The sequence below is a fragment of the Maniola hyperantus genome, chromosome 8 (genome assembly GCF_902806685.2).
Source record: "Maniola hyperantus chromosome 8, iAphHyp1.2, whole genome shotgun sequence".
In the NCBI taxonomy this organism is placed as follows: domain Eukaryota; kingdom Metazoa; phylum Arthropoda; class Insecta; order Lepidoptera; family Nymphalidae; genus Maniola; species Maniola hyperantus.
Genome location: NC_048543.1, coordinates 6,800,314 through 6,822,042, shown reverse-complemented (window position 1 = coordinate 6,822,042; position 21,729 = coordinate 6,800,314). Strand labels below are relative to the sequence as shown.

Here is a 21,729-nt window from a genome sequence, read left to right as displayed (position 1 = left end):
ACCGAGTAGTATCGAATCAAGCACTTATCGGATTCGTTTGTATCGATTAATATGAAGGACATCCACATCCCTAATTCGCAATAATATTTTTTCTAATTTTTCCGTGATTTTTGTGCTCATTCAATGAACTGATGCATCGAAAGTGATTTTTATTTATTCTATTAAGATAATATTTTTATAAAATAGTTTTTTATTCAAGTAAGTTTAATATCTCAATATCTCACATGTTACTTTTCATAGTTGTGAAGTGTTTTGTGCCACTTTCTAACTTAACTGTAATTACGAGAGAACAAGTTTAAACTTAATTTTTAACTATTTAAAAGTAATTATTATTACTTTGTCTTATTTGAAAAAAGGATATCCCATGTGGACACTGTAAACTGGGAAATACGGTTTATATGTAGTGTCAAAATAATGCCATGTATGCTCCGGATCAACTTAGAAGAAAGGAAATTAGAGATGCTATGTACCGTAGCAATTCAAGCCTTGACTTGATATACGCCGAGCACCCTACAGGAAACGGCTTACGGCGTGAATATGGAAGTCATGGGTCAATTGACGTGATCGGAGGTACTAGTGAACGGCTCCCCGCGATGGTACACAATTACAGCGGATTAAACGCACCCGATAGACCATCCGGGTTAAGCCGTGTGACTGACCGTTTCTCGGAAGTTTTAGCGGGAGACCACGCAGACGGGCCGACTCCACGAGCCACTGTGAGCCCTAAGCCTCGTCTTAAGTTGAATAAGTTTTGGGGTGGCACTGCTGCAGTCATTACTCGACCAGATACAGATGGAATTATATCATCAGTGTCGGATACCAACAAAAGAAAGCAATTTGCACATTATGATTGTCAGTCACTTATGGCCAATTTGAGCTATGCCGCTGAAATCCGAGGAGCACTTTTGAGCAGACGTCGTAACACAACCACTGGAGCATCAGCTGCATCTTTGCTTGCAACACGTGGCTTACCGCCAGGGGATGATGCTGTCCCCGACACTGGGGATGGACGGTCCAATGAATTGCTGGAAAGTTGTCCGTTCTTCAGAAATGAATTGGGTGGTAAGACATTTTTATTTAATAAATACATAAATCAACATACTCAAGATATCTATTATACATGTGCCTATGATGTAATAATAGGGTGGCAAGATGGGCTGAAGGGGATTCCGGCTATGTGCATACCAATTGTTAACGTTGGACTTAGTGACTTCGCTCTACAGGGAGGATATTAAGTTATGACAACAATTTTTCATTCAACAATGTTTCTCTAAAATTCTTTGAAACCAGATTATTTATTGCTGTTTACCATTTAAAAAACTTCAGGACCACTAGTAATATTATTTTTATTGAGGCTGAAAACTAGTGTTTTTAATTCTGCTTGCAAACTATTACATACTAGTCTTCACTGATCCAATTAACAGCTTCATATTATGTATTATTTATTAATATTAGCTAACGCTGGCAACTTTATCTGCATGGATTGAGTTTTTCAAAAGTCCTATAGGAACTTCGATTTTCTAAGCTAAAAAGTGGCCATCATACTCTGCAGGTCTTCTACTATATCCATGTAAAAAATCAGGTCAATTTGTGGCCCCACTGTGGCATGATTGAAGGACAAAGCAACAAACAAAGATTCTTTTGCATTTAGAATAATACTAGATGATGCCAGTGATTTTGTCCTCGTGGATATATATTATATATGTTTTAAAAATCTTGTGGGATAAAAAGTAGCTTATGTCCTCTGGGATACAAGTATTCTTTGTACCAAAATTTGTTGAACAGATGTACTGTGAAAGGCTATTAGACAGACAGACAGACACACTTTTGCATTTATAATATTAGTATGGATTAGTAGTGATATAGTGTAAGTAGTTGAAAACATTCTTTATTTTAAACATTTATTTCTCAAATGTCTTCCTTTAGTTCTCTATCAGGCATTAGTAATTTTATCTTAGTAGGTAATATTTATAGCTATATATTATTATGAACAAAAATTCCAATCATAATACAAGTAGCATTGTCATACTGCAAAATGTAACTGCAATCAAGTACACAGAAATAATAGTCATGTTCAGTCATAAAAACATGTGAACAAACTATTTTCTTATACAGCTATGGTGTTGTTGTATGGGAACTAGGTGACTCCATAACATGATTAAAGCCTTAGGCTTTAATGTAAAGGAATACTAAATAACAATTTTGAATGTACATTATGTACTTTTTGTATTTTGTAATGATGGGTATTTACTGGTATATCATTTATATTAAAGACATTATCATGAATCAATTATTTTGCAATCGTGATCTATTTTATAAATAATGTGAGGATTACTTAGATAATAATTTTAGATATGTATATCAATAACCGGCCAAGTGCGAGTCAGGTTCGCGCAATGAGGGTGCCGTACTACAGTCGTATTTTTTCGACATTTTGCACGATAATTTAAAAACTATGATGCATAAAAATAAATAAAAATCTGTTTTAGAATGTACAAGTGAAGACCTTTCATATGATACCCCACTTGATATAGTCACTCACTTGAAAGTTGTAAATACTAAATATTAGTTCATGACCACAATCTAATTTTTTTTGTGTGATCTAACCCTAAATTCACGGTTTTCAGATTTTTCCCCAAATGTCAGCTATAAGATCTACCTACCTGCCAAATTTCATGATTCTAGGTCAACGGGAAGTACCCTGTAGGTTTCTTGACAGACAGACAGACAACAAAGTGATCCTATAAGGGTTCCGTTTTTCCTTTTGAGGTACGGAACCCTAAAATTGTAGACCGGCAGGAATCGAACCCTGATGACATAAACAGTCACATCAGTACTGAGTGAACATACATATCACAAACGTCACTGGCACCAAGCAAGCCTTAGCTTAGTGGTCGGATGCGATCCCAGGAGACGCGGGTTCAATTCCTGCCGGTCCACAATTTTTGATATGTATTTAAAATTATTTAGAAATTTCCTTGAGGTGTAGGTAAAACACTATAAAAATTGTAAAATATAGTACTTAGATAATAAACTGAAAAATAATTTTGTTCAGGTAGAACACTTATTAATACATAATTATTTTAGTGTCTATTAGAAAATAATTTTTCTCAGCTCTGTTTCAACTTTCATTTTCCATCACCATTCTTGCACAAGTCAAGTCAATAACACCACATCTGCTTGTATGTATAATAGCACCAAACCAGTCATGCATTAGCAAAATGTGCATAATTCTATCATTTTGCATTCTATTGTATAAATTATGAGGACATTTGAGGTATAAACCATTAACTTGACGTATTATTTGAGTATCTGTATTAGTAATGTAGCTGTGATAGACTAGTGGTTTGGACGTCCGCCTTCTAATCGGAGGTCGGGGGTTCGATCCGGGGCACGCACCTCTAACTTTTCAGAGTTATGTGCCTTTTACGTAATTAAGTATCACTTGCTTTAACGGTGAAGGAAAACACCGTGAGGAAACCTGCATGCCTGAGAGTTCTCCATAATGATCTCAAAGGTGTGTGAAGTCTATCAATCCGCACATGGCCAGCGTGGTAGACTATGGCCAAAACCCTTCTCTCTGAGAGGAGACCCGTGCTCTGTAGTGAGCCGGCGATGGGTTGATCATGATTATGATCATTAGTAATGTTCATCAATATAAATGACAAGATATGGTCAAGCGAACAAAATTTTTCACAGTTTAGGAACCAAATAAATCAGCGCCACCTCTTAGATACTAATGAACGACCCGTTTGAAATCCAGATGTCACTGAGGTTGCATTGGTGCTAAAGCACCACAGAGTCGGTGCCATTTTGTTTGTTCAATAACCCTGTCCATACAAAGTAATATATAAGTCAACGGTAATGTTAGTTTTTTTTTATTCATTATAGGCAAATGCTTGACTACAATGCTTGCTTGACACACCTGATGGAAAGTGATGATGTGGCCTAAGATGTTCAGCATTTACCTAGATTCTATATTCTATGTACCTAGTTCATACAGATGTCACTAAAACTATACATTTATGGACAAACTAAGTTAATATTATTATTTATTATTAAAGAACTTGCTCTTGCGAATTCCCAAGAAGACAATGCTTATCATCTCACTCTCTTTGCAAAATTCTGACTACTGGCTACATGCTCTTTCTTCTACCTGGACACTATTTTAGACCACACCACTTTTAGTGCTGTAAAGTCTTACGGTTACGATGCATCCACACCACAGTTATTTTTTGTGGAGCAGCATTGTGCAAAATAAAATAAAAATAAAATAACACGGTAACATTAGGTAACAACCTGTAACTTTTGTGGCAACATAATATTATATTAACAATAAATAACATTTGGTGCCTGATGTTTGCTGAGTAACATATGGAAATATTGCTCCACAAATGTTAACTGCTGTGTGGATGCACGGCTAGGATTGGAACATTAAAATAGTTTTTCATAAAAACCTTCAATGGATCACTACCTATTATAAATGCAAAAGTGTGTTTGTTTGTTGATTTATTGGTTTGTCCTTCAATTACGTTGGAACGGAGCAACGGATCGACGTGATTTTTTTTGCAGAGGTTTAGTTAAAGACGTGTATCGTGACGTAAACTACCTATTTTTATCACAGAAAATCGAGTTCGCACGAGCTTTTTAAAAACCGAAATTCACGCGGATGAAGTCGCGGGCATCAGCTAGTTTTATTATAAAGACCATCGAAGAATCTCTCAATTTCAAAAGATTGCAAAATAATCATCAAGTTAGTTGTCCTATAGAGGAGTGTATTGAACTGGTTAGTGAATCATGCAATAGGATTTTACCATGGGTTTGTGCGTAACTTTTGTTGTTTTAGTATGCTGCTAATGATTGAAAAGGGGAAAAAACAAAGCTAAAACCTCTGATTTTTGTATAGAGTTTATTGACCGTCTAAGTGGAATATAAACTACGAACTTATTAATTAAAAATCAGTACCTACCCTTATTATAAATGCGAAAGTGTGTTTGTTTGTTAGTTTGTCCTTAAATCGTTAATCGGCTACGTTTTATCCCGGAAAATCAAAGACTTCCCACAGGATTTTTAAAAACCGTATTCCACGCGGACGAAGTCGCGGGCATCACCTAGTCACTTATAAAAAAACTTTAACTAGATGGAATTCAGTACCTAGTACATACATTGAATATAAGTACCTACTTATTTAAAAAAAAGAAATTGATAAAACTTTTATTGATGTAGAGCACAAAATAGTTTTTTTTATATCTGTCTGTCTGTTACTACTACTGAGACAATATTATGTATGTTAGTATGTTGAAACTTCTGAACTGATTTTATTGCAAATTGGCTTATTTTATAGCTAATAACTCTGGATTCACATTTAAGATATTTGCATCCCGAACAAATTGGTTAAGTTAGTGAAAGGAAAAATTTTGATGAGAGATAAGTACTCCATAACTGACAAATCTAAACCTGATCTGATGGTTTTGATAGATTTATTTGATACTCTATTATAATTTATAAATACAAACAAACAACTACTTAAGTATATTTCGTTAATTTACCTCATTCAGTACTTTCTGCTATGATGATTGACAACATAGGTTAGCCATTAAATCATTGGATTTCCCCAGTACAAGTTCTCAAGTAGGGGTATTCCATCTGGCTTCCATTTTTTGCAGACTTTTCTTAGAACTATCCCCTACTATATATACAAAATACATTACATTATTATTGATTTTATTGAACTATCGATCGAAATATAGGATTTAATATTTATTTTGGACTAGCTGATGTCCGCGACTTCGTCCGCGTGGATTTAGGTTTTATAAATCCTTTGATTTGCCGGGATAAATGTAGCCTATGTCACTTTCCGTCTTTAACTCTATGCATGCAAAGAATTACGTCAATTGCTTGCTCCGTTGCGGCGTAAGTGAAAGACGAACCAACAAACAAACACACTTTAGCATTTATACTATGAGTAGCATTTTGGATAGTTTAAAGCTTTCCTGTACAGTAAAAATATTATTACTTACTTTCGAATTTACTCTTTAGGTGAAGAGGAGCGCTGCGTTTCTCTCTGTGCTCGCACAGCTCGTGGGGCCATCCCTGGCCATTTCGGAGGATGGCATCGTCCCCGGGCTGCTTATGGCTTCTCAGTCCTGGAGTTTCCTAAAGACCAGAGTCATTGGAGACATGGCTGCCCCTTTGTGAGATCAAGTTCGCCGCTGCCCGTTGAAAGACTAGATCTGGGTGCACTATACTACAGGAACTACTTTTATACCCAGCGTAAGTAAATTTACATTTAGAAGATTAGTCCATTTATTTCATGTCAGGCTCACTATATCAAATGTTGGTAGTGAACATCAGCTTAGACTTTAACTTCGGACTAAAGTAGGTCTTGAGGTCTATGTAATGGTCTGCGTTTGGTTTAAAAGCAAGGTTAACAATATTATTGCACATATGGACATACAATAATGTTAGTTGTACAAATAATATTCGTAGTTATAGATACTTATAAAAAAATCAATTTACAGCACATCAAAACTGGTTCGGCATGGACGAAAATTTGGGTCCAGTTGCGATATCGATAAAAAAGGAACGAATAGAATTACGTAGGGGTGACGGCGACGCGTCAGTGCCGGTCTCGCAACTCGTCTGGCAATATCGTCTCATCATACGAACCTCAGAACTGCTTACACTTAGAGGCTCCATCCTCGAGGATGCCTTACCCACCGGCAAACCTAGCAATAGTAGTGCTACGTACAACACAAAAGAAGTATTAGAATATGCTGCATCTGAATTACAACTTGGCTGTTTAAGGTACTAATGTTTCTTTCTTAAATTTTTACTAGATTAGAATTGTAGTTTGATAACATTATAGAAATAAAAGGCGACTGACTGACTGACTGATCTATCAACGCACAGCTCAAACCACTGGAGGGGTCGCGCTGTTTGGCATGCAGATAGCTATTATAACATAGACATCCACTAAGAAAGGATTTTTGAAAATTCAAACCCTAAGCGGCCAAAATAGGGGTTTGAAATTTGTATAGTCCACGCGGACGAAGTCGCGAGCATAAAATAGTAGGTTTCTATAACTATACTAAACCTTACAGCTCGTTTACAGGTGGACCGGAAGAAACTATAAGTTTTCCCTGTCTCCCTTAAAGAATGTTGCTATATAGGTAATGATAATGCATTCCAAATTTTCAGGCTCGGAATCACTAATGGTGGTGCAGAAGAACAACTTTTACGGCTCGACGAACAACGCGTAACCAGACATTACAAAGTAGGTGTAATGTACTGTAAGAGTGGCCAGTCTACTGAAGAGGAAATGTACAATAACCAGGAGGCGGGACCGGCGTTCGTCGAGTTCCTCCAAATGTTGGGCCAAACTGTTCGGTTAAAAGATTTCGACAAGTATAAAGCTGGTCTCGACAACCGTACTGACTCGACTGGTCTCTACTCCGTGTACACCACGTACCAAGGTTGCGAGATAATGTTTCACGTGTCAACGATGCTGCCGTACACCCCGAACAACAGGCAGCAGTTGTTGAGGAAGAGGCACATCGGCAACGACATCGTCACAATAGTCTTCCAAGAACCGGGCGCGGCGCCGTTCACTCCGCGCAACATTCGGTCTCAATTTCAGCACGTGTTTGTTGTGGTTAGAGTGATTGATCCGTGTACTGAAAACACACATTATAGTTTAGCTGTAAGTCGTGCTAAAGAAGTGCCTTTATTTGGACCGCCAATCAAAGATGGCGCGGTCTACCCCAAGGGTGAAGCGTTCACCGATTTGCTACTGAGTAAGGTAAATACTTTTTAAAAAATAATTACATACTGAGTTTTATCTGAGAAAATTGATAACAAACTAAGGCGTATATTTTTTCAGGTGATAAATGGTGAAAATGCAGCCATCCAGTCTCCTAAGTTTAGTACTATGGCGACGCGTACAAGACAAGAGTACCTGAAAGATCTCGCCAGTAATTATGTTTCTGCAACTACTGTGGATACAGGGCAGAAATTTTGTAAGATATATTTTTACTTACCTACGATACATACAGGGTTGAAGCACACAATTTATTTAACATCACCAATTGGAGATTTGGTCGCTTCTCAGAAGATATCCTACTAAAAGTATCGTAACTCCGCACATAATAGTGATTTAGTGACGCTCTGTCTGTCATGTTGACGCAATAATTCGCCAAAACGCAATGTAGTATCGAAACACTCGCGATTGGGCGATTCTAACTTTATCGAGTGTGTTTTGGTCATTTAAACATGTTTGGATGTGTGTTATTCTTTTGTATACACTTGTAACTTGTAAGATTCGACGACTGCTTTGTCCTTCAAAATTAATTGCGTTATTTCACTGTTTCAGCAATTTTTTCGTCATTATTAATGAAAAGCGGCAATAATTCCAACAACAATACGATATTTCCGCGTGTTGAGGACTGTGCCAACGACGTGCTTGTCAGGGGCGCATTGTGCTACCACGTGAGTATTAAAGACCTCCTTAACTCGAAATCCTCGCTAAGACAATGAAATTAATTATTCCTTTTACTCGAATTATTTAGACGCTGTAACTCGAAGTGAATATATAATGTCCCTGTGATGTACTATTCATACAAATCATACTCTGTAGCTCCCCTACATGTAAAGTGGCGATGATTTTTTTATCTTGTCTACCCCATAGTGTGGGGTATCGTTGAATAGGTCTTTTAAAAATACTGTGGGTGTGGGAAAATCATTTTTTGATTTCTAGATCTGTTTGTAAAATATGATAAAATATTGGATTCAATTGTTTTTAAATTTAAATATTTTTCAGATACAAGTCCAGGATGAAGGTGCAGGTGGGTCCATATTGGACTGCATCATGGGAGTATCGACTGACTCAATTGTCATCGTCGAAGAAAGCTCCAGACAAATTATTCTAGTTTTACCTACACTTACCTTACTCGGTAATTATTTGTTCCTTTATTGAACTATTTTTCTTCTCCATTTTAATCATAAGAAAAGTTTCAAATCAACTTTAACAAAGTATGTTCAAGTAAATCACTACCATTAATTAGTTGGGGAATACCCTTTTCCAAAAATTCTAATGACGAATAAGTTGAAAGCGGTGTCCTCTTTTATGACCACCCTAATATCAATTTTGAAAGTAATCAGTCCAATAACAAAACAATCAAAATAGCGGTACCTTTTGTAATCTTGTCAGCAAGTGTTGGGCGAAAGCGGGCTGCTAGCAGTGTCGCCGCTATCATCCAAAATATACTGTGATATCCTACAAATAACAAAATATAGGACAGGGGCAGTTTCCCGGGCACCGAGTGGCCGGTTTGCGCAGAGCCATAACTGCTTTGTTGTTTCCAGGCTGGGTGGTGAGCGGCAGCTGGACGCGTATCTACTACCACCGCGGGGAGAGCGTGCGGGTGAGCGCGGCCACGGGGGACGGGCTGCTGCGGCGCCTCGCCAGCGTCGCGCCGCAGCATGCGCACGCGCTGGACGAGCTAACCCTCGAGCGCGGCGCCGCCTCGCAACTAGGTAACTGTTATACAGGATACACCTGTAAGTTTTACTTACGTAACTAGTAAACACTTTTATTACATTTACTAACTTTTATCGTGAATACTCACATAAGCTACTTATGTGAGTAGGTAAAACTTACAGGTGTAATCGGGCGTTCCAGTGGCAGAACATTATGAAGCTATTCACACTTGACGAAAACCGATTTTGTGTCAAAATGTACTGCCACTGAAATATCAAACGACAAGTGGGAACGGGGGGGGGTTAGGCTGGCTGGTGACGCGCCTACTGCCACCGTGGAGTGTCGAGAAAATACGCCCCGACCAACACCTCATTGCACATTGACGCGAAAATATTCGCGACGATGCCTATATCGTGTAATAATTGATGTGTTGCAAAGATTTTTAACAGAGTGTCAACCCTGAGAGTTTAAACTCTGTTAATGTCGCTTGGTTTGCCTATATATATTGGAGCTAGTTTTTAAATAATAAATTTGGTTGGTCAGGGTTCCACGTGCAGGCAGACGGGCTGGTGACGGCGGTGGAGGGCGGCGGCGCGGCCGCCAAGGGGGGCGTGAAGCGCGGCGCACGCCTGCTGGAGGTGTGCCGCGCGGCCGTCGTGGCGCTGCCGCACGACCACCTCGTCGACCTGCTCAAGACCTCCGACCCGGTCACTGTGAGCATTCAGACTACTATAGCCCTATTGATATCTTGTGACATTTGCTCACAAAAGTAATAATGTTAGTAACAAAACGAGGTTGTGAGTGAAGTTATGGACTAAGAGCCAGCGTGTGCCAGACCTTCGTTATTTTACAAAAGCTGATAGTTAATCTGCGTTTTATCCCCACCACTGGGAGGAACGATCAGCGACTATAAAGTTTGTATCATGGTGGCTTTGGGAGATAACAGGTAATAAAGGTGTAAAAAAGACATGTTACGTCAAATTATAAAGACTAATTTTGTTATATTTTCTTTGGGATAATATTAAAAATCACGTCATTCATTGCCAGACACTTAGTATTGTGGCAATCCCCTGCCAGACACCCTTGAACTTTAATAAATTGTTAAACGAGGACAATACGCAGAGAAACTTTAAGTTCTGGCATGCACTGGCTCTCTCTCTATTAGCAGGAGGCAAAATATGCCTGTTAGCGTTTGAATAGTATTAATTTAGCTCCAAAAGGCATCAAACACTCAGAAGCCTCGAGCCGCCGTGATTAGTGGATTTCCTCGCTAGATATGCTACTCATGCCTGGTGTAAAGACAGCCTTACCGTAACCACAGAATGTTTAACAGTACCTTATATTTATAGGTCATTTTCACATTCCTGGGGTCACATGACCAAGTCAACCCGATTTGCCGTAACAATAAATGCCGTAAAAAATTGCTTTAAATGTTTAAATGTTGTGATTGCACGGCACAGGTGCGGTTAACGTTCGCGGAGGGCGCGCGCTGCGAGTGCCAGAGCGCGTGCGGCGAGGCGTGGGCGCAGCAGCCGGCGCGGCGCCGCCTGTCGCCGCCCAGGTCCGACACTTCTGGATATGGGACCGGTAACTATCCTCCCATTAGGTCGCGACCACGACAATAGCAGGCAGCGGGTCCGACCGTTGTATATTGGACCTTGTTTAATAGATAGTTTTCAGAAGTTAACACTTCGTTAGCGCGATTCAGGCAATCACAGCGAGTGATTGAAGATACGTGTGTGTGTGTGAGAGATAGTAACATCGTTTAGAGTTACTTTTCAGTGTCAGTATGTGGAGACGCAAAACGTAATTTATTACTGGGGAAGCGTTCTTCCCAGCGCCTGAGCAAGGAGGCTACGCCTCGAGGCCTTGGCTTATGCCAAACAAAGAAGACCCTGCTGCTGCGGATGTGGAGACCGCCATATTAGTTTGAATGCATTGTAGTTTCTTTTTGAATCGCAGGTGGTTCAGGGCGCAGCACAACGTCCGGCGGCGGCAACGGGGCCAGCTCGGAGGTGCGGCGACGCTCGCACGAGGGCGCCTCGCCGCGCCACTCGCGGCGCCCGCGGTCCACCGCCACTTCCTCGCTCACAGTAAGTATCGATACCTTAACGAACTGTGGAGGCAGCGTAAGCAGATAATATTTTTTGCTTAATTTGTTATTGAAAACGAGAGAGCCATTGCTCCAATGTCCGTCAGATATCGGGGACGTCGCTAGTTTTAATCTTTTTACTCTTTGGGCAACTAGAAGTGATTCAAGTGGCCTTAGAAGCTCCAAACCCACTACACAACAATACCAAGCAACGCAAGTCGAGCTTTGTTTTTTTTGGAGAACTTGTCTATTTCCTCAGAAATTGTTGGCATATCAAGATACTGATGCTATTCATCGTTGCGTTAGTTAATCTCCATTATTCTATTGAATTCTAATCTTGTCCACAGGAAGAATTGATGCGGCTAATGGACGCAGAGCTAGGTGAATCCAGGGGGGTGTCGGTTGCGGAGGGTAACGGTGGGCCGGGGGCGGGGGGAGGCGCGCCGCTGCCGCTACCCGACGCGTCGGCGTTGGACTGGGCTGCCCTAGTGCACACCGCCACTCGCGCTATGCTGCAGGTCGGTTGATACCTCACAGGCACTGCTGATGCAGCTCAGACGCAGGGCTCCCATAGCCCCACCAACCTCGCGGTTATAGGATTGAATCGGGGAAATGCACCCTGTGGGTACTAATTGCCCTTGGCGTATTTCCCGGGGCGCCTTCAGAACTCTCTACAAGTTTTTCAAGTCAAGTCTTTTCTCTTTGTCTCCTTATCCCTAGGTGTCATTCTCCCTTTTCTGGGGCTGAGGTTACATCCACATTGGATTCCCATCTAATATCGGGATTTGCGCTGCCCGATCAGCGATGGACTGATCCCGTATGCACACGGCCTACCAATCCATCTCACTTAAAATGATCAAGATCTGTATTCGCTCAACATGAGGACTGTCAGTATAATTTGTGCAGGATAGCGACGATTATACAAACAGCACCTTATTTGAGTGAATGCAAAAAGTTATAAACCTTCTTTTACTTGCGCAGATTTGTGAAGAGCATCAATACCAATCTATAGACACAGCCGATCCGACGTCGGAGTCTACGACAGATGTCGGCCTGGACACTTGGACAGAAGTACCTGTAAGTTCTTGTTTCATATTTCGTGTAATTAAATAGTCGCTCCCGAGAATAATTCAAAAATCAAAATTAAAATTGTGTACAGATAAACGATGCAACGGAAAGCACTTCGAGTCCAGTAGTCAGCAGCACTGACAGAGGCAGTGCGGGGGTCACACACAACTGCGGCTGCGGGCTGGCGCAGCGCGTGGCGGCGCTCGAGGCGGACGCCGTGTCCGCGCAGCGACACAGACACCATCTCGAGGAGGAGGTAATATCAGCAGCAGTAGTTTATTAAGGTATGATTCCGAACCACGCTGCACGCAGCAGCGCTGCCGCAACAGTGCTGTCACCAGCTGTCACAGTCCTATCGCGGCACTACTGGTCCTCATACAATCTCTATAAGCTTATATGACATTACATTCCGAGCTAGGCAGCAATGTTCCGCTACATTGCTGCCTACCGCTTGCGCTTTAATTGCGCGTTCGTTCCGATTCGGGAATTCCTATCAAACGAAAATATGTCTTACCACAAAAGCTTAAGGCGCTGTTTAAGCAGACATTAAACCCGAACATCCCGTACAACGCACGTGCTTAAGTCAGTTTAGATCGCGCCTAAAGTTTTTGTGGTAAGACTATAAATATTACAATTGAATCAGGTCCGTCGGCTGCGACGGCTCAACGGCCGCCTTCGGGAGGAGTCGGCGCGCGCCGTGTGGCAGCTGCGCCACTTCACGCAGTGGTTCAAGCGGACCGTCGACAAGCAGTGAGCGTCTCGAGGTTTGCTCTTACACTATCAATACCAGGAGTGTTACGGATATTCGCATCCGCATCAATTAATGCGGAGCTGTTACGGATACAACAAACTGCAAAGAAAGTGGGCGGGACTAGTTATTATAATTTTATTTTTTATATCTTATTAGAACGGCAGTTGATGTCTTCGCTCGCTAACTGACCAATCAAAAAGTGTACGATGATACCCAACGGGGGTGTTACGGATATTTGCATCCGCATTTGCGTATGCGGAACAATCGCATTAATGCAGACATCCGCGTCAGCGGATGTGAATTTATAATAATTCGCATAAATGTCATCGATCGATGTCAAAATATTGGCATCCGCAACAACCCTGATCAACTCATCCATACTTCCATACTAATTTTTTTTTTTTTTTTAAACTGACTTCCAAAACCACTACAAAGTAAAAAATAACTTGTTTGTACACGTGTATGTATGTTGAAGTCGGGCGAGCTTCAGACTGATTTCTAGTTTCTTTTATTATGCTCGCCCGACTTCATACATACATACACGTGTAGAAGCAAAAGTTATTTTTTACTTTGTAGTGGTTTTGGAAGTCGGTTTTTATACTAGTTAGTAGGGGTATGGCAATTTCATTAAACCTATACCCTGATTGGTTTCTACTTGGCATCGTACCGGAACGCTAAGTCGCTTGGCACACGGCTTTACCGGTAGGGTGGTATATAATAATATAATAATATTATGGTAATATATAATAATATATAGTAATATTTCAAAGTAAGATAACTATACCAAGTGGGGTGTCATAATATGAAAAGGTACCTATACATTCTTAAACATATTTTTATTTATTTTTATGCATAATAGTTTTTGATTTATTGTGCAAAATATCGAAAAAACTACCCGAGTACGGAACCCTCGGTTCGCGAGTCTGACTCGTACTTGGCCGGTTTTTGATTAGATATAAGTAAATTGCACCTTTTCAACTGAAATTAGGCACTACGTAATTATACAAAATAGAACGCTTATGTCATTAATGATATGCATAACATGAAAATAGATTAACAACTTTGCATGTTGATTCACAATTCACATGATGTCATTGCTATCTCACTAATAACATTTTATCTATTACAGGTAATCAAGTGTTATGACCCTAAATCGCCACCAGTAGATACCCATATCGCTACTGATATATACACTGATATCGTACTTTATTTCGAGAGATACCTATTGGAAATTAGGGCTATAGTGGACGACTGACATATAATATTGCACACGACTGACATATTAAATTGATAGATAATGCATTTAGGCTAAAGCACATGATATTGCAATTGCTTCGACGATGTTTTGGCGATTGCGCGTGGTGAGCCAAAATAAATAATAGATCTATTCTATCTGATATCTGTGAATAAGATACTTAAGAGTGCTCTCAATGGTCGCTCCAAGTCGAGCGTGAACGCATGCTGTTCCAATGAACATTTACGGGCGGCACATATTATACCATATATTGCACCTTAACATCATAGTACTTGACAAGTACTACGATGTTAAGGTGCAAACAAACTAAGGGTGTCTTGAGGAGCTGGTGAACAAAACGGTGTAATTGCACGAAATAAAATTTTACAGGAGAATCAAATAATTGAATGAAAACTGTAATTGTACCGTTTTGATCGAAATCACGAACTTAGGACTCAATTTTAGCTCAGTTTTAGGCCGTTTTGCGTGAAAATTAGTTTAATTTGTATTCAGTGGGCCAAAAACGTCCAGGTTAAACAAAAAGAAAGATTTTGATCCAAAGTTTTTGTTCGCCAGCTCTTATCTTGTTATGTCGAAACGCAATCTGGCGTGACAATCGACCAATCGAAGCGCGCCTCGAGCGAGACAGACTAGTGTGCAATATGTGCATATTGTCTACATAATAAAATTATATGAACTGTATGACTCCGATCATCTTTTGTCGCATTACGACATGCAAAGACAAGTTGAGTGCACTTTCGTACGAATTCCAAAGGGTCGTTACAACGTGCGAAACTAAACTGAAATAATGTAGTTAGAACAAACACAACGCTGTATCTTATGAATTTTGTGCCTTTCAAGCTAGAAAAACTTTTTGTGGCTTAACAAGACTTTTTTCCATAATGTGTGTAATTTTTACGGCTGCCGTGTTAGAGCGATCACGCACTCATCCGATCCGAATCCGTGAAAATACGGATGTAAAAAACATCTACGTCATATGTCGTATCATAAGCTTCCACACAAATAGTTATATGACTACTTACTTCGCAACGTATTTTCACGGACTCGGATCGGATGAGTGCTTAACCGCCCTTAGGGAAAAGGGAAAATTTTAGAAGAGATACTGCGCGCGGAATTTTGTGAGTTGTGAATTCCGCTTTGTCCACTATACTATGCGACAAATCTGAGCGGAAATTCTACGACGCATGTGTGGCAGTTCCACTGTATGCAGAAATTCTGCCCCAACTTAACGGAATTGTAGAAAAATGCGCGCGAATGGCATTTTATCCGTCGGTATTATAGTACTCTCCCAACATTTCAATAGGGCATTTTACCCTTTTTGAAAAGTATTTTAATTTGTTACTAAAGTGATAATAAACTACCCGCCATCTTTTTAGGTTCAGGTGCTGTGATGATGTCACACGGATTGTTGCACAACGACATTTTCTTAGTGAAATACATTACAACTTCAATCCATGTGACGTCACAGTCGGAATTCATCAGCTTCGTGCGTATGCGCACGAAGTTGATGACGTCATTCTTAATAACATTCTAAAGAATATTTTGTAGAACAGATTAAAAAAATGAAGAAATTAATTATAATTTCTATATAGGACATACCTATATAGAAAATCCTTTTTTATGCCTGGAAGACGTTTTTCTGCTCGCAGGTTTCTCTAAATTTGACCCTGACCTTATTATTATGTACTATGAAGCGTGTTTATTATGTATAACGATAATGGTACCAATTATGTACTACAACTAAACTAAATTGGCAAGTCTAAATTAATGGTATCCCTTTCAGCATAGATCAAAGTAGAAAAGAATGTATTAATTTTAGAACTGTCAATCGAATTTAGTTTAAAAATTATGTTCAACTTAATTGACACCAATGTAGCTGTTTCTATTTGAAATAAGTACATAATATTATAATTATTATAATATAATCATAATTATTATGATTATATCTGCTGCTGTTACAAATTAAAATATACTTAGTAAGCGAATATATAATATGATTTCATCCTTAATCATAGCGAAAAACATGATACATCTACGTACATATATATAAATAAAACTTAGACATGCCGCCTTTTTTAATTTATAGACTAGCTCTTGGCTGTAATCAGACATGGTGGCAAGTGATTGAAGCCGAAAGATCATCACTTGAGAACGGCTCGACCGATTTGGCAGATGTTTTTGCGTTTATATGAAAAAAAAATTTTGAAAAGCGCATCCGTGTGAAGTCAGGGCGGCTCGCTAGTATTTTAATAAAGATTCTCTCACCATTGTTGATTTTTATTTGTCAAAATAGTCATATTTTACCAAATTATTGAACAAATTACAATAAATTATTAATTAAATGATTTTTTTACTGTTCAAAAACCTGGAACATTAAGGTACATCTGTAGGCATTAGTATAATAATTCTTATTGAATATTGAATAATTAAATAGCTAAAATTGCCTACATAGAGACGTGTACGGTTTTACTACAAAACGGTGCTTTATAATAATAGTCACTCTTATGCATAAATCATCGTAACGTTTTGTAATACCGTCAAACGTTTGTAATAGCCTGTTTAATAAGCTAGAATAAATCGAGGAGTTTTCGCCCTTTTTTTTTTTCTTCTAGCTGCTGGAAATATAGTAACTGTTATGTTTGACACTTATTAGCCCAATATTTATAAATTAAAATCTCTAGCGGCCTTGTGATAGGTGATTGTAATTGGGCAGTGCTATTTACAGTATGCGGCAGAATATATTGAACATAGACCTTGAGAAAGAGATAGCGGTTGCGTAGAGCGTTGTCATTGAAACCGACAAAACGTCGCCTAGATATGAGTGACAAAGACAACGCTCTACAAAGGTCGACGTATAATATTTCTTGCCGGCTGTATATCAAACTACGCTAACCTGTGAACTATGCAAAAAAAATAAGAACATGTTGATGAGGTTTTAATTTGTGGCAGCCGTACTTGTATTGTTATGTTTAGCGCTTAAAATAGTCTGATACAGTGATATAATGTTTTTGTAAGATATTTATTAATTAGTATTAAGTATTAATAATGCATATACCTATGTATAAGTATAACATTTGTTCACATACAATTCAAATATATCAATTCCATTTCCCCATGCGAGAGGTTTTTGTTAATATTACTTGTTAGAAATTAAAAATAGAATACTGTTCATATTTTTTAATTTAGTTAACTAATACAATATTATAACTGACTACGTAGTATTAAATATTGTGAACGACATTTATATCACAGACTTGAACCTGCCAAATATTATTACGGTAAGATTTTTATATCATTAGCACCATTAACTAATCAATCTCTAAAAGAATCACGTAATACCTATATTAAATTAAAATGTGCTCGATATATATCAACAAAATTATCTTTTCATGTAAAATAGGTAAATCATGTAAAGGCAGATCCACACCTGCGCACGCGCACGAACCGTGTACAAAATGCGCATTGAGCAGCGTTGGACGCGTCACTCTATGTGCGGACTTGCATGTCGCGAACGCGTATATCATGTTTGTACTCCAAAAACTCACAAACATGTACGCGCCGCGATTTTTTTTAATTTATAGATTTAGCGCTTCGCTGCAATCAGACCTGGCAAGTGATGATGCAGCCTAAGATGGAGCGCGCTTGCCTAGAAGGTACCCATATTATAATTGGAGGAAAAAACTGATGCTGGAAGGGTGTTCCAAATCCTAGCGGTTCGACTTGTACTACCCGCCCATGTTATGTTCTTATGGTGCGTGTTGTGCCCAGTAAGTGCGCTTGCGCAGGCGTGGATCTGTCTTTACCTTTAATGCCTGAATTATAATAAAAATAATACATATTGTGGTTATTTCCGTTGCACACAATCTCTAAACCAAACTAAAATGACACGTCTAAATCTATTGCTATCCCTTTCATAATGTTGCTTGCGGAAAAGGATAGCACTAGATTTAGACCTGTTAATTTAGTTTATTTGATTGAGAGGTTGTGTACAAGAGAATCGGCCCCAATATAAGCATCCTGGTAAAGAATCTGTCACAAAACAAAGAATCTGCTTTTTTCATTTTAATATTTACATAGAAAATATAACCGATAAATGTATCCACGATCTCCTAATTATTGGATTGTTTATAATGAGCGTTTCTTTCTTAATTATTTAGTTTTATGTAAATATTTACGATTTGTAACTCGTACTACTCGACTACACATACAATGAAAGCTTTATTAGTTTAAGGTGAATTACGCTGTATTGTATAAATTTAGTCTAGTTGATTCTTGTGTGCTGTTCATAGTTAAGCGTGTTTATTTCACGAACAACTTGGATTCATATTCTAAAGCCCCATGTATTCGTTGGTCTCTTATTCTCGAATATGTCGTCGAACGTAGTTGTGCGCCATGGAATTTGTTATCATTTGATCTATAGACGAAAAAAAACCAAGTGAATCAAAAAAGAAACAGTTTTCATTATTAGATTTGAATACATTTTGTTGCATACAGACAATGTATTTTTTCACTACAGGACGCGAGATGAAATTGCTGAACACGAGTGAACGTTCTTTATGTGTTTCAGACATTTCATTTTTCTTTCATTTACAGCGCGAGTGAAAGATGCGAATGGCGAAATACAACGTCGTTGGATAGGATCTGCACTGAAGAATTCATTCGAGACTTGATTCATTTTGTGTTCAAACGTTTCACTTCGAGAGAAAGTTGCTGATATCATCTTTAGCTCAAATCCAAACAGCCTTCACATATTAGCCTGCACTCCCGAATACATTGGGCCAACGTGAAAATAAATCTACGATCGCGATCCAAATTAATCATGATTTACGCAAATGAAAATCCTCCATAGACGCATGAAGTTTAAAAATAGCATTTAAATCGTAAAAATATGTCAATTATTAAATAAAGGCGATTTTTATTAGCCTTTTAGTTATATTAGGTAGGTAAGTGATATTTTCGATCGTTCAACATTAACTCCCAAATAAAAAAGCGTCTTAAAAGCTACAACTAAAAGCTATTCTCTTGATTTTATTAGCTTGTTAGGACAACCAGCACATGGAACTTTTATATCGAAAGATCATTTGTTTATGAAATATGAATAATAATTTAGTGGTGAATCATAAATGATAATGCTTTACACTGATTGTGGCATACAGGTCTTATACAGATATAATTACCTATTTATTAGTTTAAAATCTACGCAATAAAATAACCTTTTTAACCAACTTCAAAAAAAAGAGGAGGTTCTCAATTCGTCGGAATCTTTTATTTTCGATGGACATATTGGCAACCAGCATACTTTTCTTGTTTGGTTTTTGCCAAGGTAACTACCTACTACCTTTGTCATTGGTTTCAAGAAAAACTTAATACCTACTTATTAGAAGTAAATACCTACTTATTCTTATTTTAAAACATTTACTCATTGAACTAAACAATTTACAACTATGCGCCATAGCATAAAACTTGAAAAAATGGATGGCTGTTAATACTTTAATACTGGATGGATACTAATAGATGGATGATAAGCTCAACTTTGCAGCTCTAATTCGTCAGCCTTTATTCGGACAGTCCATCTGTCTGTCTAGACAGACAAACGGACTGAACAAAACTGTAGAGGTTCCTTGTGTTATTACTGAATTCTAAAAAAAAATGAGATATTTTTTTACCTAAAAATTGAATATCTTAATTTTTAGGATGTTACTTTCGTGTTTAAAAAACTTCAATATAGGGCGATTAATTTATTTTGAAATAAACAGCCTACCTCATTTGTTTAGTAGATAAAGATTTGCTTTTAGGTCACAATGAGTAAATACATGTAGGACGTAGGTACCTACAAGTGCAGTGATCGCAAAACAAGTAGCCCGTTTTGAACACGAGGTGTATAACTGCGCAGCGTATACAAAAACACATCTCCGGTTCGGTTTCCGAGAGGGGATGTGTTCAGTCAGCTAATCAGATTCTTAATAGATGACGTGAAACAATTTTATCACGTTATCTTTTAAAAATCTGATTGGTCGACTTAAAACATTGCTTCTCCGCTACGCTTGGGTGGCCTCAGGGCCCTCAGGGGACTTGTATCCTTAGCTGTAGGTAGTTATACTTGCGCAGACCGCCATGATGCAATTTTAGATTGGACTACTGTTATGGTCTATAATTTAATTAATAAATGATGGTGTATCATAAAACGTATAACTGATTTTTTTTAATGTGGAACTTTAAAATAGGTATATTGTTTTTCCCACCTTTTCTTAGTTATAGATAAAATTTGTCTTTATAATTCTTCATACTTACCGTTGTTTACACAATAAGTAAACGTATGTACAACCAAAGCGTTACTGTTTACCGCCATTTTTATAAATCTCGTAATATTTCTCAATTTTGATATTTACTTACGTTAATGTATAATTTATATACTTACCTATTGTTTCTTTTTTTGTAAATTTAAGACATTCCAGTTTATTAAAGTGTATACCAAAGAATTGTGTTATTTTTGTAAACCTTTCCTTTAGTTGAGTTAGTTTAGTTGGTCCCACATACCCTCCCCGTTCCCGGGGAGGGTATGTGTAAACGCATTTTCCAACGTTAAAAAAAGGTTCATTCCTATCTACCTTATTGATTGAACCCCAACCTGAAGATTTCTATAAATCGCTACTTAGTTAACTATAATATCATAGTGCTGTGGTATGGTAGATACATAATAATATAAGAGTATAGAATATATAAACCGGCCAAGTCAGCCTGACTCGCGCACCGAAGATTCCGTACTCGGGTATTTTTTTCGACATTTTGCACGATAAACTTGCATAAAAATCGTGTTTAGAATCTATAGGTTAAGCCCTTTCATATGATACCCCACATGGAATAGTTATCTAGTTTGAAAATGGAATGAAATGGAAGTCCCTACAAGAGACCTATGTCCAGCAGTGGACGTCTATCGGTTGATGATGATGATGAGCAACAACAAAAATAATGTCTATAAGATTAATAAATATAGTTATTATCATCATGATGCTTTGCATCGGCGGCCCATTACTGAGCAGGTCTCCACTCACACAGATGACCCGTCACGTTGGCCAATTACGGAT

At 38.4% G+C, this 21,729-nt stretch overlaps 1 protein-coding gene across 2 annotated transcripts; it reads left to right on the top strand.

Moving 5' to 3' along the window:
* The first annotated feature begins 71 nt into the window (after positions 1-71).
* On the top strand, positions 72-21,727 carry LOC117984666 (signal-induced proliferation-associated 1-like protein 2). 2 transcript variants are annotated; one of them, XM_069500428.1, is made up of 16 exons: positions 72-1,062; positions 6,040-6,273; positions 6,522-6,807; positions 7,201-7,801; positions 7,883-8,018; positions 8,372-8,487; positions 8,819-8,951; positions 9,364-9,534; positions 10,022-10,191; positions 10,939-11,065; positions 11,441-11,571; positions 11,918-12,088; positions 12,552-12,647; positions 12,730-12,894; positions 13,282-13,402; positions 21,701-21,727. In XM_069500428.1, exons 1-15 carry the CDS (start codon positions 420-422, stop codon positions 13,390-13,392), a joined length of 3,291 nt encoding a protein of 1,096 aa, XP_069356529.1. In that variant the 5' UTR covers positions 72-419; the 3' UTR covers positions 13,393-13,402; positions 21,701-21,727. The 2 variants fall into 2 exon arrangements, with proteins under 2 accessions (XP_069356529.1, XP_034827186.1); XM_034971295.2 differs by lacking the exon at positions 21,701-21,727 and adding an exon at positions 14,519-21,123.
* The last annotated feature ends 2 nt before the right edge of the window (positions 21,728-21,729 follow it).